The following is a 27,692-nucleotide window of genomic DNA, read 5'->3' as shown; positions in this document are numbered from 1 at the left end:
AAGACCAGAGCAGCTGAAAGAAATTCAGCCATCAGTCAGTGTGTTCACACCTGAGCTTTTTCTCTCGTTTTCTGCGCCAAACTGCCAAACTGCAATAACCTGATGCTGTCAGATCCTCATAAGAAAACAGCAGAGTTTTTTCTTTCCTAAGAATCACAATCCAGGAGCTCACCTGATATTCAGAAACTAGAAGAAGAAAGTCTCTCCAAGAACAACAAGCAGATATTGTCTATTTACACCTGACCTGTCTGTGAACTGTAAAGAGGACTGCAGTTAGTTCAGTGGTGCTGGAATAAATGCTGAATTATTAATGTAACAAGATACTTTACATACATGCAGTATTTGCTATGTGCAGTATATGCACAGTGAAGATGTCTGTGTGGCGCAGGATTCATTTGATCACGAAGACATGTTAGAAGTATAAAATACATAATTTATTGTGATGGCTCCAGTAAAGAAACGTACAAACGTGTTCTTCAGCAGCTACCGCAAGGAAGACGTTTCAGGGGTCGTTATAAATATGTGTAAATATAAAATATACAGCAATACCAACAAGATGCTTGAGTCAAGTCACATCTAAGTATTGTGTTGCATACAGTTTTTTATTGTCATTCATTTAAATGTCTTATGCTGCTGAATTTAAATATTTCTTCCGACTGTATCCTGTGCTTCCGTCTTCAATAGCCTTAAACATTTAAAATAAATGAAGTTGCTGTTCAACACTGAGCGTAACAAACCACCTGTGTTACATCAGCAGCCTGATTCACGCTGCTGAGAAATCAACAGCAACATGTCCGCCTGAGACAGACTGTCACTCAAACACGATGGGAGACAGTAACTTAAAGACATCCAGGACTGTCATGTGATCTGAGAGACATCACTGATTCGTTTCCAATAGTCAGTCAACACAGTTCAGCCTCTAAATACAAAAAACGAGAAAGTTCAGTATAAAGCAGCTGAATGAGACTTTTGTCACCGTGAGCGACACCTTGTGGCACAAACTGGAACATCAAGCCGTGCTGGATTCACTTATTGAAACCACCACGGAGCTTTTATCAAAATATTATTTTTATTATCAAAAAAATTACATAAAAATAAAACAGTAGAACTTTTTCATAAGTGACATGCCAAAATATAGATTTAAAAAAGTGGTCAAAACAGCACAGTGGAGATGAAGTCACAAGTGACGGGTTTACATGTTAAACTCTTTAAATGACCTGAAAGTAAAACCGTCAGAATTCTCTAGAAAACAGAGAACACGTTCAGTAGGTCCAGTGAGTAAAATAACTTATCTTAAAGATGTGGCAGAAAGTTTGACTTTTGCTTCATCACATCGTAGGTTCAACGACACATTTAGTTTTGAGGCCCCATTTTAATGCTTCCATATTCAGTGTTTAATGCAGCAGTGTAATAGAAGAGACTCCCTGAACAAATCTGCAAACTCCTGGTTCACAGCATCTACGTCTACAGAAATCCGTCTCCCTTTTTCATTGCATACTTGAACTGTTGATTTTGGCAATTGCAGAAGTTCAGGTTTTCGAAATGCAATCCTCCAAAACGCTTCAAACGCTGCCTTCCTCTCTCACCCCCCCCCCCGCCCGCCCGACCGCCTTCCCGCCACCCAAGAGTTTCTGAAACATCTGCAGCTTTCAGCCCAGCCGACCAAACCTGTCGTTCCTCTGCGAATGCCTGGCACAGCTGGCACAGCAGAAGCTGGAGTAGTACGAGTTGGTGCAAAGTCGGGCGTAAACTATCAGCTCGCAGTTGGCGAGCTCCGGCTGGTCCACGCAGTCAGGCGGCACATCAGTACCTGCAACAGTTTGAAGACAGAAGGCTTATCATCAGAACACTGCGTGGTGAAAACATTGGCCTCATAGTCTGGTGTCAAACCTTCGAACAACTGCTCACATCTCACATTTTATTCACTGATTTAAACAGTCAAAATAATGAAGTGAAACTAAATTTAACAATATATATCAACACAAGGGCCTAAATGACTAAATGGCCAACTTTTGTGCTTTCCAGCCTTCGTGCTGCTGATGTCAGAATGTCAGTTTAAAGTGCTTTACTGTCTTTTTTTGTGACCTTAAAACTCATTCTTGTCTTGTTTCAGATGCTGCTAACAGGTGCCTAAAAGTCCTCATGTATTATTCTCACCTTGTTGTGTGTCTTTAATGACTCTGACTTCAGCCGTGGCACTCACAGAGTAGATGCCGGTGTAAGCGTTACAGGTGTAAGTTCCTTCATCTGAAGGCTTCACGTTATTCAGGATCAGGCTGCCATCAGAGGACATCAGGATGTTACGACCGTCTGGACGCACCGGCACGCCGTTTCTGTCGTAAAAGATGGGGAAAAGCCAGTTATGGCCTGGGAGCTTTGTGAATTGCATTTCACTCCTGTTAGCTGATGGATGATGTGAGTTCTTACTTTGAAACAAAATTTATTTACAAAATTCAGATTGTGTCAACCTCAGATGAAGAAAACTGTGTGATAAAATCCTAACTATTGCAATGAGAAACTTTGTCAAAATAAAACAGCAGTCCTTACTTTCACACAAACAGCTTCTCATGATTTTGAGACGTTATGTCATTATTTTGACAGAGTTTCTTTCGGGACTTTTTTATTTTCATCACATTGGCAGAAATGGGCTTCCATACGTTTCTGCATATAAGACTGGTGTTCGTTCATATCTTAAAATATCCCCATCAAGCATTTTTGAGTAACTCAACAGAAGACAATATAACTGTTCTGCAATTTCTGCAAGCTTCTCCTTTCTCAGAACTGTATTTATGAGAGAAATGAATTGTTGTTTAACAATTAAATGTCTAATACTTTTACAGAAACCAAAGTGTAAGTGCAGTCCCAATATGTGCAGGTTATTCTTGAGCCTAATTCATCATCACATCTGGCTGGAGAAATACTTGAGCTTAATAACGTAGGTCACAACCTGGACCAGCCTATATTGACGTTGTCTCCTGACACCACACAGGGGAGCAGAGCAGTGCTGCCTTCAGACACCTGGATGTTATTGGGAGCTGTGGTGATTCTCAGGTCCACTGGACAAAAACAAACAAACAAACAAACAAAAAACAAAACAAGATAGTGAATTTTATCAACCTAAAAATTCTTACAGCCTCATAAGTTACCACAGAATTAGTTTGAATATCCCCCAGATCAACTGAACCTCAAACACTGTCAGTTTTAATTCATATATATATATATATATACCGACCTCTGCTGGTGGTTAAGTGAAATTACAACATCAACAGAAGCCTGTGGGAGTCAAAATAACCACACAGTAACCACACAATGAATGAAACTCACTTAGGACTTTGAGCTGAAGCTGTCTCTGCTCCAGCTGCTGCTGACTGGAGGCTGTACAGGTGTAAACACCAGAGTCCTCAGACTTCAGAGAGCTGATGACCAGCGTGCCGTCTGAAGGTTGTGTGTGCCTGCAACGCAGCGGCAATCAACATCCTTTACTTAAGTCACAACACTCCTCTACGAGTGCATTTCCCGCATTCACAAAGCAATCAAGCATAAACTTGCTACAAGCACCAAAAAGAACAAAACGTACTTACTGATCATTTCCTTGCCAAACTGAATACGTCACACTTTTATTTAGACTTCACAGTCAGATGCAGCGATCAGTCACAACATTAAAACATCTGACAGGTGAAGTGAATAAAACGAATCATATGTTCACAGTGCAATGCTCAATGCTCAAAGGACCCAAAGGATCCGATTCCGGTGACCGCAAAATACCCCCGGCGGTCCCATGTCTCTTCCCCTGACGGGCCGTGTGGCACCTTCAGGTGAGAAGCCACACCTGGTGGGAAAGTGGATTCGGCTTCTTCCAGAGCACCCACAGTTTTACGATCAGGAGGGGATCTGGAGACTCTGCAGGCTGTTGCTGCAGTGGTTTTTATGTTCTGGCTGATCAATATATACTGTACATAAACCAGTGGAGCAGTGTGACACTTACCTGGAGTCACTGATGACCCGTCCGTCTTTAGTCCACTGGATGTGGACAGACGGTCGTGCAGATGGAGGCACAATCAAGCAGGGAAGTCTGGCAGTTTGCCCTGATCGCATTTCCAGCAAAGATGAGCTCGACCGCTCGATACTGAACCTGAGAGAAATTACAGGGACAGAAAGCTGATGTCAGTGACTGTTTTATATTTTAATATGCATTAGAGACGACAAGGGAAAACTCGAAAAATATTCTGCTTCACTGATTTTGTCCAAGTCTTCCGGGTTTTTTTGTCTATAATCTTCGATTTCTCCTCTTTATGTTTTAATGGAAACCATTTTTATGCCCGGAGAAAAAGCGAAGTTGTTCTTACCGAGGGAAAGGGCCGTCTCTGGGCAGTGAGGTGGGACTCAGCGGAGACGATCCCTCTGTGAGACAATTGCATAAATGCTGCTGTCATAATTCACTCACACAAGGTTACATTAACATATCATGCGTAAAAGCTTCTCAACCTCTGACATCATCTATGACATCAGGGCTTCACCCCGATCTCCCAGATTTACATGAGGCGGACTAATTGGGGTTGAAGTCGGTCAAATTACGGATTTGACCGAATCTGGCCCCAATTAGCTGATTGCGTCGGGCGAAAGTTCTTTTTCTCAAAAGCTTCCTTAGAGTGCTCTGATCGTGAAAGATTTATGGACCATCTGCACTCCGTCTCTACTGTTTATATCCTTTCATTTATCCGGACAAAAATATTATTTGCTCTGGAAAAATATGGAAAGCATGAGAAAAGAATTCTCCAGCTAACGTGCCAGCAGTGAGAATGCAAACACACTGATGCTTAGCTGGTGTAACAGTCATCATGCTCAACATCTTAGTTTAGCGTGTCAGCATGCTAATATCTTCTTATTAGCTCTAAACTCAAGGTACAGCTGAGGCTGATGGGAATGTCATTAGTTTTGATGTTTTATCACAAGGCACCAAACAGTCGAAATCTTGACCTGAAGGAGCTGAAGGGGGTAGCGACCACAGTGATGGAGTAGGCTACAGAAACTATGGTGGAGTCTACCCTCAATGCCAGAGGGGGGAGACAAAAGCTATGCACTGCACATGCTGCTGCATTACCTGTGACAGACAGGTAAATGTAGCGGTGGTCTCTCTCCTGTTCCCGAGTAGCCACACACAAGAACCAACCAGAGTCCGACTTAATGAGAGGACCCACTAACAGCGAACCGTTGGGCTGCTGGTGATGCCTGAAGAATAAATATGAGTAAAGAGATAGAGAGCAATTCCAAACATTCACAGAAAGCTAAATTAAATGAATGTTAAGCCGCTGAGTGTGTGTGTGTGTGTGTGTGTGTGTGTGTGTGTGTGTGTGTGTGTGTGTGTGTGCGTGTTCCTACCGACCTGTGAGTAGACAGAGGGATGCCATCTCTTCTCCAGTCCACAATGACAGTGGAAGAGGGTGGTGGGCTCACTCTGCAGGGCAGTACAACAGTCTGGCCAACTAAAGCTTCCACCGTAGACGGGTCACTCTTATCGATGGTCACTTGTCCCAGGGTCAGACTGAGGACACAAAGGGGCATACAAGGACAGAAGGAAAGAAGGAAAGGAATAAAAGAAGGAAGGAGGATCAGGAGAAACAAAGAAAGAGAAGATTTGGGGGAGGAAGAGAATGAAAGAGTCACTTTATGCTCTACTTCTGGTACTTTGATTAGCAGTCACCAAAGCAGGCATAAAGATTGCCCACAACCTGGCTTCAGAGGTGTATCAGAGGAAGCTCCGAGAGAAGAGACAGAGAGGAAACCCAGCTTTGGCACACAAAAGGCCCGTGCGACAAGAAAAGACCGACAATGAAACCTTCACCCACAAAACAACAACAAACTGTGTGCATTACAAATGGACAAATGTTAAAAACCAACGGTGAAAAGCTAAACCCACTGACACAGCACACAACTACACAGATGTGAGGTGACGAAAGACAGGGGTTTTAGTCACTACACACACACACACGACAGATGAAGCACCACAGCGGAAACTTTATTAGTTTGATCTAATGACATCGAGGTGAGAACACAAAGCCCAAAGGCGGTGGCGACGAGCACAGGGAGGCAGCAATAAGCACAAGGTGACTAACAGACAGTGAAAAGTCCCAATGAAGCAATGAAAAGAAGAGCCGTCCATTTAGGGCTGCTGTGAGGTGGTCAACTTCTCCAGACACGGTTTTTCTTTGTGTCGAGGTTAAAGGAAGAAAACAAAGTGCTGCTACGTGGGCGAGTGTGAGAGTCTGTGGAGCTAGAAGTACGGTGGCGTAGTGCTGGTGTGTTTTACAAAGCAAGGGTTTAGTTTATAACACAATCAGTGATGCGAGTCTACACATTTTCATGAGCATGTTGCATAAAATAAAGCAAAATACATGAAATATTCTGTTGTACGCACAATTAAAAGCAGAAATGGCTGTTCAATATAATGTGTTCGCAAAATAAGGTAAGACTAACTATATATTTAAACATCATTTGCATCACTCGTGTTTTACACAAAAAAAGCTTCATTTGTAAGTCATAAATTTTACTCAAAACATTTATCCTCCATTTTTGACTCGTCCTGCAGGACTTGTGTGCTAAGTGATAAAAACTTCATCATCATATTTTGGTTGGAAGTGAATGATGAACATGACTGTCTGTGAGGGGTGTTTCAATCTCCACCAGCTCGCTCTTTGGCCCTACTCAACAGGGCTCCTTCAGCAGGGGTGGGAAGGATGTTAACATAAGGCCAGTGGAGGCGGGGCTGGGGCATGAAGTGAGCTTTTCGTCGGGCTCCCTGGGTCTTCAGGGTTCTTACCTCGCTGCTGGACCGGTGTGCTGTGCAGCAGCGGCGGGAGAAGGCCGGCGGACGCGCACATGGAATCTTCCTCTGTGGGCATGCGTGGCGGCACTCGTGGCCTGTCTGCCGGTCGAGCCTCCCTGGACAGTGAAAATCCTCCCCATGTTGCGTGACCCTGCGCCTGTTGACCCTCCAGAGGTGGATCCACCTGATCTAGATCCTCCTGCCGATGCGGTGTCTGCTCCAGATGAGGCGAGTCCAGGAGTAGATTCTCTTCTTGGGGTTGACCCTCCAGCAGGAACGACCTGTCCCGGGCCCTGCTGGCTCGGTGTGGCAGCCTGGCACGCCCTCTGACACTCAGCCCGGGTCATGAAGTTGTTGCTGTTGCCGTGGCAACCTCCGTACCAGAAGTGCACACACTTGGAGGCGATGACGTCGTAGTGGTAGCGCGACGTCCAGCTGCTGCAGGAGCCGGCAGCACGAGGCAGGGAGCAGATAGAGCGCTCAACTGCAGCAAAGGAACACAAGAGGCAAAGCCAAAATCAAAATCCAGGCAAAGATATTCAGCTTTTCCTGCACTTTCAACTGTCTCACGTGGTCTTCATCAACAGACATCAGACATCCTCTGATAAAAAACGTTTCACACAATTCAAAGATGCTGAAAAAGCATGAGGATGCCTTCAGTTGGGGATAAAGTTCATGGATGAACTTTAATGCTTTTTCTGTCTATTTTATACGAGAACTGAAAATATTGAGGAAGGAATTTTTTATTCATTTTTCTAATTTCTTTTTAATGACATTTACAGTTTTCTAGTGCCATATTATGATGAGCCAATTTTCCTTGGCACAGACAACTGGATTCATATTGATTAAAACTATTGATTCAAATGTATATGTATGACACAAAGACATCCTGTCCTCCTTATAAGCTTGTGACAAACCGGCAGGCTCGTGTTTACCATCAAGTTTACGTTGATGGCAAACTTAACTGTTGCTAATAGCTGTTTCCCTATTGGTCAGGTTTCTCTATTGTATGAGGAGCAGAAGGTCAGTCAGGTTTGGTTTCTTCATCTGTTGTAAGGTTATAAACCATCAGTACTTATTCTTTTGTTTGAAACACTTCCATCTGACTTTTCTGTGAAGGTATGTTCTCCAGTATGGTCTATGCAATATATTTAACCCTCAACCTGTCAAAGGTCTTTCATGTTTATTTGGTATCTACAGAATGCTAAAACACAGTTCGTCCAAAACACTTCTTCTCTTACTGTTGTTGGGCGGGTTGGGGCAGCCCTCCCCGTTGGGACCTCCTGCAGGTGTGGTGCGGTCATAACAGCAGCCGTAGGTGGTGGTACGGCACTGTACTGCATTCTCAGTGGGAAGAGGAGAAGCCTGAGGAAACATGACACGACAGAAGAAACATGAAACAAGGTCTGACACATTTATCCACTAAAACATTCTGATAATGAAATCAAAGATCTTGTTTAAAGTTCTCTTGAAGTCCATGGACAAAACTGTCTGTACCCAGAGAACATGTACAAACATTTTTCTACTGATGCCTCTGGTACCTGTTTTCTAAGGTTTGACTCTAGACAGACGATACCTCACACAAGCAAACAACTTCTTTATGGCTGATCTGGTTGGTCACGTTCACCCATTGTCTGTCGTGTATAGAAAATCATGCATGTTTGCTCACAGTGGGTGCAGGGGCCACAAACTCCACACAGCCCTCCTTGTTGGGACCCTGAGCAGCCGTCACGCCATCTTGACAGCAGCCATAACTGACAGACAAAACAAGAAGGGAGAGGAACAAAACACTCTGTACTGAAAGTCTGAGCCAACGACAAAGAAAATGTGCAACATTTCTAAGAAAACCTCAGTGCGGTCTCTTGGTGGTAGTTATGATGGTCATGTGTACTGCCATACAATCACTGGTTAGAGTGGTCACACAGCCATAAAAGTGACACCCAGACAAAGACTCTAACAGACGGCGCATGCAACCTCAACCGCAGGGTAATGACAAGTTTGATACCTGGTCTGAATGCAGGATGGCTGGACAGGAGCAGAAGCCGGGGCCTGTGGGCAGCCCAGACCGTGGGGGCCCCCGGCTGCGGTGCGTCCGTCTGGGCAACAGCCATAATAGGACTGGCTGCAGTGGAGGGCTGGGGCAGAGCTGTGAGGGTCGTGGACCGTGTTCGTCTGGGTCGGATCGGTCTCAGGCCTGTGGGCTAAGGTCAAACCGAGCAGGTGAGAATTCGTATATACATATCAGACCCCCACATTTCACAGCGTTTTAAATAGACAAGACTATGCAAAGCAATACAGAGGCACACTCATTACTTTAGAAATTTTCAATAGAGCTTAACCTACTGTGCTTGAGTCTACACGGTCTTCACAGGAAGCTGCTGGCACACACACGTATATAGTTTACCAAAAAACACTACCAAATTATTTGTTTATGGAAATACAAAGCAGGGAAACAATGGAGAGCGAAATGGGACAAACAGTTCCTGCCATCAGAATAAACAATCTCACAGGAAATAAATGCACACAAGACGTCAAACTTGAAATTCCTGACCACTGGGTCGGCACAGCAGAATGCCAAAACATGCCAAAAACACCACAGCCAACTGCACACTTCAGTGCTTCACAAATATTTTAATCAGGCTGACAGTGTCCATGGACCCCTGAAAACATGTCAATCAGGGCTGGATAATTAGTGCTGGGACCGGGGCTGGATGGGGAAGGGGGGGCGCGGATGGTTGCATAGTGACAAGAGTTATGTCAGCAGAAAGTGGGGGGGTGCTGGGGAACTGAAGGGCAGCAATGATTAGGGTGCCATAACACCTACAACTTGTTTTCACTGGTCCAAACAATAGAAAAGGTGGGGTTTTAGGGTTTTTTTTGGCTAAAATTAATTTAATATTAACTAATTAATTTCAGTCTGACATGCTTCGTGTCCCTCTGCAGAGAGTTAGCAGTATGTATGGAGGGGAAACTTTGGGTCAAACCTGTTGAGTGGTCCGGCTCATAGGGCTGGAACACAGTCTGTGTGCTCCCGTGTCCTCGTGGGTCCTGAATGCTGGGAACCTCTACAAAAAGAGAAACAACGAAGTGGTTGGATGATCTTGGTGAAGGCGGATGTTGATGGAAATGAAGTTACTGTGCTGCGCTTTTCTTTTATTGATGAATTTTCAGAAGGCGGTGCTTCTATCTTCTACTGATGCTCATGCTAACTTATTCTTATTCTTAATTCTTATATTCTTATAAGTCATATATTCTGTCTGTGTGTACTTGGTGATTTTTCTAACAACAGAGCTGCATGAAGCAGTAAAATTAACATTCAAACTGCAGCAGCACAACACCGTATGCTGCAGGAGCAAGAGGCCTGATTTAGGAGCTCATTTTGAGATGTGCGCACCCTGTGGCCTGTAGCACGGCTGGGTGTTGCAGCGCTCCACTGTGGTTGGTTTTGGGTGGGCGCTACATTGATCCACAGCGTACAGGTTCCTCTCTTGGTCTGAGCAGATCACCTGCCGGTCTCGTGAGCCAGAGCCACAGCTCCTCGAGCACTGCACGAAAATGGAGAGAGAATAAAACCGACAAACTGTTTACAAGCTGACAGCACAGGAATGATGGCGTGCTGCTCCACATTCAGCCACAATAACTGCACAGAAGTGTGCCTGTATTCTCTGTGTTTTTGCTGTTCTCACCAGGCCCCACTCTCCGACCTGCCAGCTGATCTGTCTCGGGCAGGTCGCCATCTCACAGGGTCGGACAGCGGACGGGCGGAGCAAAGTGCTGCAGGACGTTTCCTCCAGCCTCATTCCTCCTGAGCCAACACAGGTGACTTCTCTGGTCTGTTCACCTGAACCACAGGTCACAGAGCACTGCACACACAAGAGCACAGCTTTTATAACAGATCACACCCACACCTGAATGGTGAGGACTGAAAGCTATTATGTTTGAGATGATTTCTATAAAGCACAAGGGAAGAAAAAGTGAGGGAAATGTTCAATTCAAGATAAATTTAAAATGATAGCAGACAAATGAAGACTAAAATCTGTAGCTTGTGTTTCTCTAAAGTCTGTAATTGTATTCAGTGCATTCACATATGCCCCCATTGTGCATCTACTGCTGTGTTTTAGGCTTTCAGGAGACCTGCTTTGCAAGATCGTTCTCATCTCATTACTTGTCTCGTATGACCCAGTTAAAATCTGCTTTTCACTTATCTTCATTTTGACTTCGTAGTCACATTCAGCAGCCCTTTTTTGAGGCCAAAACATAATTAATGTTAAAAACATTTCTTTACCTTGCAGCAGATGGAATATGTTTCATTCGAGACCCAAGCTAGTTACACTAAGCTAAGTGTGCTAATAACTATAGTATTGTTGATATAAATCCAGAACAGGTGATAGATTTTACATCATCAATCTTATTATGTTGTTTTGGACTAAATTGTTTATTTCATGTGAAACTGTTCACCTCTCTGTTGTGTGTTAGTTAACTCACCGCGCTCCATCTTGTCGTACGATACTCAGCACACTTGTGCATGTTGCAGGTCTGCAGAGACGGGGGTGCCTCGGCGTAGGCGGCACAAATGGCGTCTTCCACCACACGGGGGCCGGTGTCATCATGGGAAATGCATTCCACTCTGCGCACCTGAGAGCCTCCACCGCAGGTGACCGAGCAGGTATTCCACTCACCGGTTCTCCAGCTGGGAAAGCAACCATGAGGGAGGAGAGACAGGAAACAGAAGTCAGGAGATGCTGTAATGAAGTTCTGGGAAAGTTAAGAGGATTTCATTCCATTTTTTTATTTTTTAATGTGCAACTTTCATTCAGGTTTTCTCTGGGGAGCAACATGATGGCATACCAGCCATCTAGAGCATCACGATTAGGGGAGCAAGTTTTTTATCTACCTCCTACTTTGCATTTCTGGCCAGTGACATCACCCAGCAACCCTGAAAATCCTGCTCTGGCTGACATCCAGTGGTTGAACTTGTCACCTTGCTGCAGTGGTGTAGAAGTGCGCTTGAGGATCCAGTGGTCTGTTGGGTGTGCCACAGAGCACAACCAAACACACCCAGCAGTAATGCTCAGAGATTAAACTTTTTTATCCTGATTTAAAACTGCTCCTAAGTAAAATTCTGTATTAAACATATGGCTGCAAATAATTTTCACTTTCATTACTGGTCAACTGTTTGTTCAGTTCAGCTAAATAATGTCAAATAAACGTCCCCTCCACTATTTGTCAGACTGGCAGAACAGTCTAAAGAAAATTAATTACAATAATTCCAAAACAGAGAAAAGCAGCAACTCCTACAGTTTGAGAATCTGGAACCAGATAATGTTTGATATTTTCCTTTGTAAAAAACATTTGGAATGATAAATTGATTTATTGTATGTCCTTAAACAAATCAGATAGTCAACCAATGGTTTCAGAAGTAATTCAATACTAGCAACAGTCTTTAGTTCAGAGTTTTGGAATGAAACCCTTCAAATGAAAAGTACGTTTATAAAAGGATGTGCTGCTTTAACAACACACCTACTGAAACAAATTCTACCAAACTACTGGACTCAAGATTGTGTTAAAAACAGCACATCCTTTTGGAGACTGTTAAAGAAACCAAACAGTGACTCCCAGCAAAGACAGAAAGTGCTTTTCACCTCCTGGTTAGTTTGAAAAGACACTAATGACTAGAAGCAGACTGAAAAGCAGATCTGAAAAAAAAACAAAAAAAACAACAAAAAAAAAAAACTATGAATGCTTAGCTCACATTTTATCTTCCAAATCTCTGCCCTGACTTCAGCACACATGCACTGTCTCTGGTGCAGTATATCTTTCAATTGAGGGATAATGAGGGTGCAGTTAGCGTCACCCGAGCTTCATAAACATCTCAGGTTTCTGAGCAGCAGCAGCATCAAAGAAAAGAGGCAGGAAATACCAGAGAGTCACTGACTGAAGCCCTTTACAACCACACCACTGCTGCTGTGCCTCATTCACATGTACACAATCCCTGACACCCGCTGCATGACAACCTTTAACCTGCCAACACCTCACAACACACCAGCCACACTAATAGACACGGACAGAGAGTTTTACAGTTTGTTAAAGCAATCAGGCAGCAGCCCAGCTCAGGGATCAGGTGGGGGGGCACAGGTTAGGAGGTTAAAAAAGGGGGAGGTCTTTGATGGCATCAAATCAACACTGGGTCCCCCGGGGGGAGAGAGAGAGGGAGAGAGGGAGGGAGAGAGAGGGAGTCAAGCACGGCCAAGACAGATGAGAATCCCTGAAAGGTTGAAAGGGGATCCTGAACTGGACAGTTGCCCTACGCCTTCGTTCTCTCCTCACATGGAGGAACAGGCTTTGCACTAAACACAGATGCTACAGTCAAACACATCTGAAGGGGGAGAGTTTGTGATGGACATGTCGATCAACATTTACTCCATTTCTGAACTAGTTATTGGCTACTTTGGAACTAAAGGTGTATCATTTTCCAGGTGTCACTGTGAAGAACTGGATGGATATCAATTAGAAAAATTACTAAAAACAATAGTGCATGCTCAGGAAATCAGCAGTGAGAGAAATAACCATTTAATGATTCATATCTCCCCCTGTGTTTGCAGCTACCTAAAAGGTCACTACAACCACAGACCCTGGGTTACCTGAATACATAGGCTGTGGGTCTTTCTGAGGATCTCCACAACTGTGGTGGATACAGGTACGCCATCCTTTCAGATAGTCATAACAACAATCAAAAAAAGCTGCCCTGAAAATTAATTTTGGCACTTTAGCAAATTTATGAGCACAAACAAAACTGTGACAATGAGTTTCTATTCTCTGCATTCACCTACAATACAACAAGAACGAACTCTGAATGTAGCTGACTTTAGAAAGTTCTGCCAAAGTTTACTTAAATGTCACATTTTAAATTTGGCTGTAATTTACCTGCGGGTCTGTGGACACAGATGGGGGTTGCATGTACGATTGGTCTGTGGCCTCGGTAGAGATGCACAGAGATAGTCAGGGTAGGCCTCGTTATCAATGGTGCAGAAGACCAGACGAGACTGGTAGCCTAATGAAGACAGAGATTCATTGGTTTCATTGACCAGGAAACAAGTACTGCTCTGCATGCAGTTTAAAGCAGATCTTTAAGACTCTGACCTGATCCACACTCTCTGCTGCAGGCAGACCAGGATCCAAAGCTCCAGTAGTAGCCCTCTCTGGAGCGTCCATTGGGAAGATAATACTCATACTCCACTCCTTGGTTTGGCTCCTGGCTGATCAGCTGAGAGGAAGAGGTAGTGCATAAAGATTAAACCCCATTTACAAAAAGCAATATCGTTCACTTAAAGTGTTGCCAGTCTGCCCAAGACTTTGGTCCAGAGTGATTTAAAGCCAGGTTCCTGGCCATAAAAATCAAAACAAAGAGTTAAAAGTTGGTATATGGCTGCACAGAGCTGAAGCCGACTTGAATACTGAAATGGAGTTACATGACTGTCAGACAAAGACAAGGAACTAAAGTACAAAAGACAAACGTTATCCATATGTTCAATCTTACCTCAACAACGAGGGGTTCAGTGGTGGGGCCGCGGCCGATGATGGTCTCGGGCACGCTGTCACCCTCAGCTCCTCGCTGGTAGTACAGCATGGTTCCAGCAATGGGTGTCGCCCTGGAAAACTCAATTACCCAGTGGCCATTGAGGTAGTACTCACCACGCAGGTTCTTGATAGCTGCTCATGCATAGAGGTTACAGTGATTGACTGAACAGAATACAGTAAAAAATACAACCAAAAAAAAACACCACACACACAGAATTAGGTACAACCTATAAATTATTTCCTTGTTTTCAGAAAAGTCAAACACTCACCAAGGTAGTTTCGTGTGGCCACTGATTCTCTGATGCTGATGGTGGTGGCTCCCACAGGGATGATGAACATCTGGTTGTAGCCTGAGAGGAAAATAAGACGTGTCACACACAAACTAAAAAATGCCACAAACTCAGACTGGGGGAAATCGACATCTCTAATGTTTGTCTTTCTTGTCCTGGTACCACAACGTTGCTACTGAAAACATCTGGTAGTGTGTTGCCAGGTTCAAAGATGTGCAGCGTACCGGTCGGCAGGTCGCGTACAGAGAAGCTGTTCTTGACGCGGTAGCAGGACCGTCCATTACCCCCACACTGCAGACAGGGGTCTTCCTGCTGAGGAGACTCCAGCATGTTGTCACAGCCCAGACGCTGAAGAACAGACACACGGGAAGATTTCGTAACATAACAGTTTACGGGTTCAAGAGCTGCGCTGGCATTTCCTTGCAAAGATAAGGGGGTCAATGTGGGCCTTTCTGTCAGTGTCACGTGGATGTGAGAGTTTCCTCCCTGGGTGTAGACACTCCAAAATATCTAAAATGTCTGCAGCACTTTCAGCAATGAGGTGTGTTGTTTCACTGCTGTAACATATTTTGCCATATATGCCACATATTTTTATTTATATACTATTGGATAGCACGGGATAATATTTCAGAAATGGATTGTAGGTTTTGATGTAAATCTTGATGTGTAAAGTAACTCCAGCCAGTCAGATAAATGTACAATATTTCCCTCTGGAATGTAGTGGAATATAAGTATAGTAAGTAGAATAACATTGAAACGATTAAGTAAATGTACCTTAAAATGTACTTGAGCAAATGTACTGAGAGAGGTTTCCCAGTAACGAATATAAACACAGAAACAAAATTTGCACATTGAGAAAACTGCTTCAAAAATTGCTAAGTCAACATTACTACATAAACCCTGAAAAAGGCAGAAGTCCAATCACAGAATAGCCGGTTCAGGGGCCAAACCAATACAAGACCCGATTTAACATTTAACAAGGTGTAAAAGACGAGTATATATGTGGGAACACAATGTGTCTGTGAAAGTAGCAACCCTAAAACCAAGCAACAAAACTGTGGACCTGGACATTAAATATGTGAAGGTTTAAAAAAAGTAAAGCAACAATAAGATTCAGAAATAAGACCTGAGAACAGAGTGTGTTTTGGCTTCTGCTCCCCACAGAGGAGGTGATAAAGACACAATGACAGAGGTTAAGTAGAGGAGGTGTTTCATGAGGAAAAGGTTGCTGTGATAATTACATGAGAACAGAATGAGAGCAGAAGTGCTTTTTGACATTACCACATAGTGAAACTAATCCCTGACGGTGTCCAATCCGATTAATGAAGTGATGCTGTGAACCAGCAGAAACACTGAGATACTTTATTCCTCTGACCTCCTCTGATTTGATGGACTAATTGATCGTGCCATTAGATCAAATCAGGTGAGGCGATTGGTTGTGGGTTTTATTTTTATAACCAAACTACAGTCATGTAATCATTTAACCGCTTCACCTCTCCTCAGTGTTTGGTACATGTCACAGTACACAGAGTATTCTCTGAGCGGCCACCTACAGGGCAGAGGTAAGTAATTAAATTTCTGTTACATAATAACATGCTGGGAAACGAAAACAAAAACCTCTCAAACTATTTAATTTGGTCCTTAAATCATTGATCAGGGTTCATGCACAGAAAACTACCTCCAATGGCAATGAACGCAAGCCACAAACAGGCTGATCTCAGAAATATCACTTGACACTGACGATTCAGATGTGATGTGTATCTGCATTAGGGCATCTGATCCACTAAAGAACTCTTCGAACTTAAAGTACACTTATAGTCAAAGTGGCAGAAATGCCCCTCTGCCACCCTGCAATAATCTTTGGACTAAAATGAACCTAAATGTAACCTTAAACCTGCGTGACGTAGAGTCTGTGCTAACCAGAAACAAATATTCTTGGTCTCGATAGTAAAGAAGTACAAAGGTGCTTTTTCCGATAATGTGACCATTAAAACTTAGCAATTCTTCCCATTGCTGGATCACATTTCACATAATCTTGTGTGTATTTTCACTTTGCGTGCCGCTTACTTTGCAGACGCCATCCACACAAACGTCCCTCCGCCCAGGGTGGCAGGGTGTTCCATCGACCACAGTGCTGCGGTGGCGGTAGAAAAAGTTTTCTCCCCTCGGCATGCAGTTCAGCTCACAGGGGTTCTCAGCTGCCAGAGAGACGAGCTTCATGTTAAAACAAAGCTAAGCTCTCTCCACGCTCGTGTCTCAGTTTGCAAATGCAGAGATACTGCCACTTTCACTTTGCTTCTGACCTCCGTAATACGGGAGCCACTTGTAGCGTTTCCCCTGGAAGTCAGTCCCGTCAAACTGGGAGCACTGCTCTTCACGGAAATCCTTGGATCCCTCTGGACAGTCCTGAATGGAACGAAGGGAGGCACCGGAGAAGTGAAACAGAAATACTGACAAGGTTAAAACAAGGTGAAATATGCTATAAGCAGAGGTAGCTGAAAGATAATATATCTGGTTTATTTAATCAAGGAAGACACACAATATTTTCATGTGATACTTGAGTACACTGGTTCTAAAATGTTTTATATGTAAAAATAAAAATGGCTTTTTCATATGTTTGGTATGTGTGCTCGCCTGGATGTTGCAGGAGCGGTAAGACTTGTCTGGACCCACACAGTTGTGTCCTCCATCAGTCCTGTGTGCACAAAATAAAGCATGAATATGAGATAAATTAGATGAGTTACAGATTAGATGAGACAGACGTTTCTTTAAAGTCATCTTCTTACAAACCCAGGGATGAGAGAGATTCCATCAAAGCTGAACCGAGAAAAAATTAATCTGTGATGTCTTGTCTGCTACGTCTTTGTGAAGCTGCAAGAGCTGATAGTCTGAGTCAGATAAGCTTCATGTGATATATGAATCCACTCAGTTTCAAAAGAGTTACTGCAGTGATTATCTACTGTACTCTGGTTAAATTCTGGGAACCTTTTCAAGACATATTTAAAAAAAGATGGTCAAAAATGAAGACTTAGTATACTATTGGTAAACGCTGGATCTTTTTTCTTTTTATAGACATCTGGAAGCTCCTGCAGAGACATAGAAGACATCATTAACTGTGTTCACATGGTGAGTAAACTGCTCATGGCAAATAAATGGACGATCATGAGTAGAATCAGTCGAGCGTCCCTTTCAGATACAAATATTTGCTTTCATTAGCTTCATCAGTGCTGCAAAAAAATTGCCGTTCACATTTTTCTGACTTAAGTTTCATTAAAACTTCATGGGTCATCATTATAATGTCAAAACAGCTAATGACTAGGTGACGCTGCAGAGTACAAATGCAAATACAGCTCAGACTGTCTGCAAGTGCAGAAATAACAAGTTTCAGCTCTGACATTAAGTGGTATTCCTCTTTAATCTGTGTGAGCTCTCAGCAAGAGGAGAAGCCTCAACATCATCACTGTTGAGCCTCAAGCTCGCACAAACATCAGCGCACACAGCACTCAGCAGTGAGACAGCAGATTGTTTTGCTTCCCTCCCTTCCAGCCACGCTGATAACTCATGATTAAGTCACCTCCAAAAGTACCTGCCCTTAAGCCTAAAAACAAGCCACACTCCTGTCAGCGCGCCAAAACTGAAACTGAAACATGTCCAAACACTCAGTGACAACATCCAGCCTTCAACTTTTCACCTGGGACTGGAAAACAAACATTTGGAGCGTCAAACAGCACTTTCAATTTAAAATGATGGAAAAGTGACGGTTATTTGTGCAAAATTATTGATCGTACAAAATTACAATAGATTATAGACCATGACTGACAAAATGAGAACCTTAATCGCACTTGCAAAGCTTTTAAGTGTGATTTCTTTGGATGGAAGTCAGGAGATTTTATACTAAAATGAATGTTGGGCAAAATGGGAGTTCCTGTAAAGCACACACAATGAGTCAACAGCTGCCTAATCATAGTATTTAAAGGGGTGATTCGCGCAAACCTGGCAGACAAGATGTGACAGAGTTCATCCTACGAGGTAGCAGTGGGTTATTCATCACTCAGCTAAAGAGGGGAAACACACTCACTGACACTCCGTCTGACTCACTGACTCACTGACTGCATGGACATGTTGAAAACCGGCATCATCAGATCAGTCTGTCGATCATCACCATCCTACACGGATCCACCAGGGCTCCTTCACAGACTGTCTGCATTAAGGTCAACATTTAATGTCAAACGGCTAAAATTCCCTACAGTTTGCCTTCACATAAACGTAACAAAATATCAAACAAGGTGATTCAGAGAAGTGTTTGGACACGTTAAAGAAACAGCTCATTATAGACGTGTTGTGCCTTGCGGACATCTTTCTAAAAAAAAGAAAAAAACTAATGCGTGCTTTTTATCAAATTCCCTCAGAATTATTGCTCAATAACTGAGGCACACCTAGAATCTGCTCAACACTTTATGACCAAAAAGACCGTAAACACAGCAAATGGAGTAGAACACGGATTAACTGCAGATCACATGCGGCTGCATATTAAGTTACACAGCAGCAGTGACCTTTAAGAAAAACTTTTAAGTACTTTGTACAGTACTTTTTACTGCATTACATTTGTCTGACACGTGACTTACTTTACAGATTAAAAACATGATAAATTGATTGATTTTTTTTCAATATAAAATCAGTGGTTTCTGGCTCATGACTCCTGATTATAAAATCAGTGTCTAGTTGGAGCCCCTTGTTACGTTTCAGATTCACCAAAGAGATAATTTTAAACTCCTTAGGTGGTTTCATTTAAATGACTGCTTGACGCTTGAATGGGTCAAATGAGATTTAAGATTAGCAGAACACACCAGCTGGATTCCAGCAGTATGAAGAGAATATTTATAGTGTAAGCTGGCAACAACAGCAAGCATGACTTCATCACTCCTCTCTCTGTCCTGTCAGATGTAAACAGAAACAACTTCACAAAACAACCTAAAAATGTGCAGAAAACCATATGTAAAGAGGTAATACAAAACACACGTGAAGCAGAGGAAGATTCCTTTAAACCACTTCTGAAGTCTAAAAAAAGGGGCAGATAGAAACATTCACTCCTCATCTGATCCTCCTCAGCAGCCAAGGGGCAACACCCAGCAAAGAGAAGTCCTTTTAATGTTAAAGGGCCCCTCCCTGCAGTCTGTTCTGGATGTAAGACAAGCCCACGTCCTCGTGACTTCAAGGCATTCTTTCAAAATCAAGATACAGTCTGTGCCCATGAACCTCACAATTAGCTTTATTCACCCAGGAAAAAAAACTGTGTGTGTATTCAGGACCTCACAATGAGCTGAGTTTGCCAAAGAGAGGCTAAGTGCGAGTGCACGTACAGTGTGTGTGTGCGTGTGTCCATTCTGGTGCAGGGATCTTTAAGTATGTGTAGGCACATTAAAAATAGATAAATACCTGTGGGTGATACAACGCCTGGTTCTCATGGTCACACCGCCGCCACAGCTACGGCTGCATTCTCCATAAGGACCCCACGAGTCCCAGTAATCCACGCTGGGCACCTGAACGCAACGCAGCAGTTTATATACACAAAAAAAAAACATTAACTCATGTCACAAAGTGTTTGCTTTGCCAAATCTCACTGAGTTTCAAAGTTCATTCTTGGCATCAGAAGCAGCAACTGTTCCAAAGGTCATGAATGAACTCACTGATTTAGGTTTCTTAAAGAGACTGATGTCTCAGGTTTTGGTTGCATGCAGCTTTTACGTTTTCTGTTTTCTTTCTCTGTGAATTCTCAGGGGGTTTACCATGAGCGCTGGTGCCAAGAGCAGCTGAACGATTACCAGAGACAGCAGCATCTTCATTGTTCCCTGAATAAAAAAAAAAAAAAAAAAAGAGAAGAGACATGCAGATTTAGTCATCGCGATTCATAGAGGCTATTACACATTGAGCAACTTTTCCGGAAAACAGCCACAGCATCAAGATCGGAAGCTGTAACTGATGTGAAACACAAGCCAACATATGCAACAGGAGAAACTGAGAGAGAGCCTCCTCTCCTTATCCGATCCAACTACAGTAAACACAACACAATGAAAACAAAGTATCAGCGCCTGCAGCGTATCCTAAAATACTGCCAAGTGTATAAATCAGGTATAAGCCAGCGTATGTGTTGATGATTTAAAGAGATCTTCAGACTGAACATGACACATGCATGTTCTGTGTTTGGGTTTGCAGCCACCAACCACAGCAGATAATCAACATCTGCATCTGTAGAGTTTAAGATGAAAATCCTGTATGCTGAAGATGTTTGCAATTTTGGTTGGTCGCACATCGATGAGTTTAAACTGATGATTTATGGAGGGAAACATTTTTTTTTGTCGTTTTGCTGAATTTTCTTTTCTAATTCACAGAAGAGGGAATGATAAAGAGCTGAGACGATCAGTTAAGTATTTAATTTGTCAACTGACAAAAACAAAAAAATTGACTCAAAAGCATTTTTCATAATTTATCTGCAACTCAAATTTTAATACGGTAGTTTGCTTCTAATAAAGCAAACTGAATAAGCAGACTGTCAAAATTTAGATTAACCAGTGATGGGAAGTAACTCAGTACTCAAATACTATACTTAGGTAAAATTTTAGATACTTGTACTTTAATTGAGTATTACTATACTTGAGTAACACTGGGGTAAAGTATACTTCCACTGCACTACATTTTGCAGTCAAATACTGTACTTTTTACGACTGCATTCTTTTAAATTAATTCATTTAATCAGCTGTAATAAATAAATAATAAAAACACTTTCAGAAAGCAGAAAAATCAGGAATTGTGGACTCGAGAACGGCACGGCCAATTATCCAAGAATAATTTGTTAGTTGCAGCTCTAAAGCAATCTAAAATTGTAGTTACATGGATTTCACATTCCAACAAATGCAAACAAGCAGAAATTTATCTAAATGAACACCTTTCAAAGCCACTCCTCCATAAGGTGAGACCTCTAACACCTCTAACACTTTAAAGAGCAGCCTTATCATTTCCCTCTGCTACCTCATCACTTAGCTGCTTAACTGAGCTAAAATGTATGCTTCCACGTAGGGAATGTTTGTTGTCTGTTTGCTTGGTTTTTTCCAGGCAAAAGGAGCAATTCTTGCCCCCCTGAGAGAGAACGAAGGAGGTCGGAGCTGCCAAGGCACCTCTGACCCTGTCTGCCATGGAGACTAAGGGCTCTGGTTGTGAGGAAATTTACCCTGAAGCCATGAACACCCCTCAGCGAACAGACAAGAAGTCAGAGGGACAATTATATCAGAGAAGACAGGCAGTCAGCATGTCTGATCTGTATCTGTCAAAACACAAACACTCACTGCACCAAAATCCCCAAATTGAGCAACTTGCCTGGGTGGTGGTAACCTGGAACTGATCTTCTGTCTGGGCTGACAGCGTTTGTCTATATCACAATAAGATTACATCATTACTGCATCTGCACAGATAAACAAAGTAATCTCCCACCTGATAACTAGGGCTGCTGACTGATTTTCCCGTGAATTTATTGATTATTTAGTCCAAATATCATTACATTTTTCCAGAACCCAAGGGGAAGTCTTCAAATTTCCTGTTCTGTATGGCCAATTGTCTAAAACTTGAAGATATTCAATTCACCAGTATGAAAATAGAGAAAAGCAGCAAATCCTGAAATGTGAAACTGGATCTGATGAATGTTTGACATTTTTTCTTGACAAATGGATTGATAATGAATTGAAATATGAATTGAATGCCAAATTTGTTGTCATTTGATCTAACATCCATCAACAAATCCATGAACTGACTTATCATTTCAGCAGCTCCTCAGAAACACAACAACTTCTACAGACTGGAGACATGTGACAGTAAACATTATAGTCAAATGAGGCATTAAAGAAAGTCATGATAAAACCCCAAAAAAGCCACGAGCTCCTCACATTTGAGGCTGAAACCCGTAAATTTATCTAGTGTATCTATTAAAACACTGATTACTTCACTTTTCTGACTGATTTTCTGAGTACAATCAACCACAGAGCTGTAAAACAGAGCTTTAAAAAACAGCTCTGTGAGGTTCCTGCATCCCTCACTTTTTATGCCAACTCATAAAGCCTTTAGCCTCAGGCTATACATGCTTTTATCCAACCAAATTAACAATTACTCGTTAGTCAGCAGGGCAAGCAGGGTCTTGTGTACATGATGTGTAAGGCATGTCTGCACCGGACACATGGTCACTCTGGGTAAGCATCAACAGATCCAGAGGAAAAGACGAGCATATTTATAAAAGCTATTTCCAGTCGACAAGTCGACTGTATTATTTGATTTTCCTCCCTTAAAGTGTCTCTTTAGGCCACACATTGTGGTTTATTATGACTTTATTATGACTCTAAAGTCATTCATCTCCATAATATTCCCATTATTAATAATATTTCAGCAAGCACAAATGTCTATGGCTCTCAACAGCAGGTTAGTTTTTAGCTTTCTATAATGTTCCCTTTGAGTTTTTGTTATTTCTCATTTAAAAAAATGTTAATGTACACTGTAGTTTAATTAATTAATTAACCCTTCTCCTGAAACTGAAACCTAATTTTCATCCTCTCTTCTGAGTACATGAACAGTTCTGCAGCAAAACAAGATTTTTCTTAAAAATATACACTTACGATTAAAAAGAAGTTACTTCCATAAGGCTACTCACCCAGTTCGGAGGTGCTAAAAGCGGTTACTCTGTGTCCTAAACCGCCGGTGGATCCTAGCGGAAGGACTGTGCAGGGCTCAGGGGGGCTGACAGCTGGTTTCTCTCCGCAGATCTGACTTGAGGATGCGTCTGGTTAAGAGCTACAGAGTCGTGGATGTGGGGGTGGGGGGTGGGGTTGTCGGGCTGGAAACTTTTGACTGTCTGTCTCTCTCGCTGTTTGTTTGGCGTCCAACAGGAAACCGACAAGAAGAAGAGAAAGTCCTGTTGGTGAAACCTCCTCCGCGGCGTCATCAGCGCGCTTTTTAACCGGCAGCTCATCCAGCTCCAGCCCTCCTGGCACAGACGGGGATCTTTTTACGCACAGTCTGTCATTACAGAACAGTTAATCAACGTGTTCGCTTGTTGTAGGCCCCCCCTAAAGCCTTGACGGGGTCTTGAAAATGTTTATTCTAACTTTGCTGCGACCAACTCGTTATTATAATGCTCTCCCGCTAGGGTACATGGAGGTTAATACCAGGGTATGTTCAGGGTAATCAACTTAAGTCATCTCCCTTGAATGGTTTAGAGTTAATGGAAAGGCAGGACTCTATTTTTATTATTGTTGTTGTTATTTTATTTATTTATTTATTTTGCTGCAAATGGGTCCTAAATGATGTCAAAAGCACTGCTCGCTAGGATGTGTGTTTAGTTGTCAATATCTTAATTCCTGTGTTTCGCTGACATTTATTTCCTAATTCGGACTCAAGATTGGCTATTTGAAAAAACAAACAAACGTCAAAACAGACACCAAACATATCTCGTTTTTTAAAACAAAAAAATCCATGTATTACTTTTCCGTGTCAAAATCTGGTTACCCACAATGCAACTCGACTACTTTCAGTTGGTACCTCAGGTGTGTTATGCTAGTAGCGAGTCGCGAATGTAGCCTTTAGCTGCTAGCCTGAAGCAGAGATGAGTAGCGCGCAATAAAAGTCTGCCAAACTAATTTCGTTCTAAAGCCACACCACAAAGTCTAACAAAAGTCTCACCCCCGAGTCACAAAAGTCATTTACAACATTTTACACATGGTCACAAGACTTCTGAACAGATTTTGGTGTACAACAAAATCAACAAAAGCTAACACGCTCACAATGACATGCGCATGTTTAGCAGGTGTGTTAACCTACTAACGTTTGCAAATCGGTACAAAACACAAACTGCAGTTTAGGTTGACGGGAAGGCGAATGTTCCGTTGATATTTGGTGTAAAATCAGAGAAATGGAGTGATTTCTTACCTGGTGATGGCGCTAGATGACAAGCCAAGGACAATTTGCGATATGTCGTCAGGGAACCATGAACATCCTTGTGACAGTCCATCGTGTAGGCGTTAGGACATGTCACTGAACGAGTCAAAACTGTGACCTGATAGTGGCACGACATGAAAAGTCAAAGAGTCACCAAAGTTTGTCGGATTCATCTGTCTGTGTGTGTCGAGATATCCCAGTCTGAACCAAAATGGTGGACAAACCAACAGACACGACCATCCCCTGGACCACCCTGCTAGAGGCTAAAATTAACGGCAATAATTGAAAGATCGGCTATTTTTTGCCTTTATTTAGGCATTTTTCTTTTTCTTTTTTTTCTTGATTTCATTAAAGCTGAAAAAAATTCCTTTTGTCACTAACTGAGCGGCTGTAAAACTCCAATAACAGCTACTCAAAAGCACTCATTTGGGTTTGGGGAGTGTAAAAAATACATTTACATTGTATTTAACCGTATGTTAAAACTGTCACAACATTTAGAAAAATATGTAGATTTTTTTAAAAACATGCAATCAGTTCAAAATTGTTTACAAGCAAGTTTCATAAAATTAGAAGAAATGTCAGTGTGAGACAAGAATAATACAAAAGACCCATCTCAAATTAACAATAACAGGAATCTGACCAATCTTACCATTTAATTGTTATATCACACTGAATCACATCAAAGCAACATAGGACAGTGATTATTTTGGGTTTTAAAGAGGAAACCACCACAGCCAACACCAAAGCTGTGTTTAAACATCTTCCAACATATGTTTACCAAAAATAATTATCCTTACCCTCCTCCCCTCTTTTCTCTTCTCCCCTTTGAGGGTGAGGTTTTTCTAAAAATCCCAACAAGCCAAAACTACTGAAATTGTGCAAGTTATGTAGTTGTGGGCTCATGTAAAAATACATCTTGGGTCTAATGTACTTGTCTTGCACTGACTTTCTTTTGTTTTTATCTTTGATGATTTGTTTTTTATATATGAGTCTGTAAAAACAGTTTGAAACAGTTAGAGAGCCATTTTTCCTTCACGTGTGAGACAAAAACATTTTTAACATCATCAAAACATATTCAAGCTACATGTTTGTTGATCTGGTTACAATGAGGGATCATTTTCCATGTTAAGGCCAGACTGAATTACGTCAATCAAGCCACTTAACACAGGTGACCATAAACTCTTTAGAGGGAGCAAAAGTTTGAAACGAAATGCAAACTAGGCATCTGCTCTGCCTTTTGTTAGTCAAAACACCACTCAAGGTCAATGGACCATCAAACATACACCAAGTTACCTTCTGCAGTCCCATCAGAAGTCTCTCATAGGAAAAGTTTGCCATGAATTTATAGCTCCACAAAAAGCAGATTATGTCCACCCAGTTTCTCCAAACAGCTTGTGTAGCATAATCCAGGTGGTTTTCAGCAAATATACAACATTTATCACTGTTTATTTTCTGTATATTGCACAAGGCTGCTTGTATTAGTGGTAGTGGGAGTACTGCAATCCTACCTTTGCTAGGATAATGTGTTTAAAGTATCAAAAGTCAAAGTAATCAGTGTAGTGTGTAAGAAGCGATGGTTGAGTTGATCTTGGAAATAATTTGACTTGTTGTAATGAACTGTTTCCCAACCTGTGGGTTTGGACCACCCAGTAGATCTCAGGATAATTCACACACAAGGATCACAAAATGAAAAGAAAAAATATACACAAAACTGTGTTTATTTTTTTCTGACATTTCTCCATCTCCATCTTTTTCTTCTAAAATACTGGTTGTTTTCACCTCTTTGTGTCAGTAAAAATCCTTCAAGTCAAATGATCCAAGAAGAAAAAATCCCTCTTTGTTAAGGTTGTTGATAATTGATTAGCATGAACTGGTTGGGAAACACTGGAGAAGACAATAAATGTGATGTGAGAGAAGATTGTAAAGCTGATATTTTCTAGTGAAATTAGAGAGAATAGAGGAGATTGACACTACTCCCATGTATGTTATAAATATGAAGCCAGGCGATGATTAACTTTAGCTTAGCATAAAGAGTAGAAACAATTAACATATGTAAAAATGGATGATGTGACTGCACTTCCTCCCACTGTACAAAAGTGAAGCCAATATGAGAGCTGCTATCTTGTTCTGGTGAAGTCATTTGGAGCCAGAACCATGCACCGTCCAATCAGGTGAACCGCTCAGGTGTCAATGACTAAACAAATCAAATAACTAAAAAATCAAGCTTAAAAGAAAAGAATCACCTGAAATTATATCAATCTGATAAGTGCTGCCTAAAATGACAAAAACCATTATTGGGAAATTTTGTTTTGATGTGTACTGTTCTTTTCAGTTTTGCCCATATTCCCTCTGCTAACATGGAGGGGGAGGGGTTCATGACCTGTACTGCAGCCAGCCACCAGAGGCGATCAAGATGTTTTTGGTTCACATTTGGGAAGCTCTTGTGTTGTCCATCTTTATATACAGTCAGTGGTGGAAACAGTGAGACACAGTTTGCATAAACCCCCCCCCCCCCAAAACTCTTTCCATTTTACTCTTTGTTTTAATACAGATTTTTAAAAAAATAGATACAATAGTATATAGCATGAATGAAATAATAAAATGTCAAACTGTTATTTGAAGTTTGGTTCTTTTAATTTTTTTTCCACTTTACTTCTTGGATAATACTTTCAGATTCAGATTCAATAAGCACAAAAAGTTTCACATTCAGTTTTCATTTCATTTTCATTCATTTAGTCGTAGTTTTGACTTGGCTCATAAAAATCAAGAAGTTGTACATGATGCAAAAAAGCCTTAAACTTAAGTGATTGTCAGGTTCAGAAATCTGCTCAGGATTTAAACATACTGACTATTATGTGGAATGAATAACACACACTGAGTCCCATTTGCTTATTTCTTTCCTGTTTCTGCTTTTCTTTGTCATGTGAGCCGGTGTGGAGGGAGGCACCTTCACAAGGTTGAGGGCAAGAAGGGATAATCAGGTACTTTTAACAGTTTGACTGTACAGAGACCAAACATAGGTGACCACC

The 27,692-nt window shown here is 42.0% G+C and overlaps 1 protein-coding gene across 5 annotated transcripts; it reads right to left on the bottom strand.

Moving 5' to 3' along the window:
- Positions 1-412: 412 nt before the first annotated feature.
- On the bottom strand, positions 413-24,976 carry paplna (papilin a, proteoglycan-like sulfated glycoprotein). 5 transcript variants are annotated; one of them, XM_046413408.1, is made up of 29 exons: positions 24,655-24,976; positions 23,381-23,713; positions 22,063-22,114; positions 20,478-20,540; positions 20,128-20,231; positions 17,326-17,386; positions 16,995-17,097; positions 16,759-16,889; positions 14,916-15,039; positions 14,671-14,751; positions 14,361-14,533; positions 13,964-14,087; positions 13,748-13,874; positions 11,309-11,513; positions 10,510-10,686; positions 10,218-10,368; positions 9,808-9,888; positions 8,829-9,024; positions 8,493-8,577; positions 8,065-8,188; positions 6,818-7,307; positions 5,384-5,542; positions 5,102-5,229; positions 4,347-4,401; positions 3,986-4,132; positions 3,325-3,452; positions 2,948-3,056; positions 2,158-2,333; positions 413-1,810 (listed from the first exon to the last, which is right to left on the bottom strand). In XM_046413408.1, the coding sequence occupies exons 4-29, from the start codon at positions 20,532-20,534 to the stop codon at positions 1,650-1,652; spliced, it is 3,657 nt and encodes a 1,218-aa protein (XP_046269364.1). In that variant the 5' UTR covers positions 20,535-20,540; positions 22,063-22,114; positions 23,381-23,713; positions 24,655-24,976; the 3' UTR covers positions 413-1,649. The 5 variants fall into 5 exon arrangements, with proteins under 5 accessions (XP_046269364.1, XP_046269366.1, XP_046269363.1 ...); XM_046413410.1 differs by lacking the exon at positions 22,063-22,114 and having other exon boundaries at positions 23,381-23,745; XM_046413407.1 differs by lacking the exon at positions 22,063-22,114.
- Between the last annotated feature and the right edge of the window lie 2,716 nt (positions 24,977-27,692).

Source organism: Scatophagus argus, chromosome 15 (genome assembly GCF_020382885.2).
Source record: "Scatophagus argus isolate fScaArg1 chromosome 15, fScaArg1.pri, whole genome shotgun sequence".
NCBI lineage: Eukaryota > Metazoa > Chordata > Actinopteri > Scatophagidae > Scatophagus > Scatophagus argus.
This window is presented reverse-complemented; position numbering and strand designations above follow the sequence as displayed.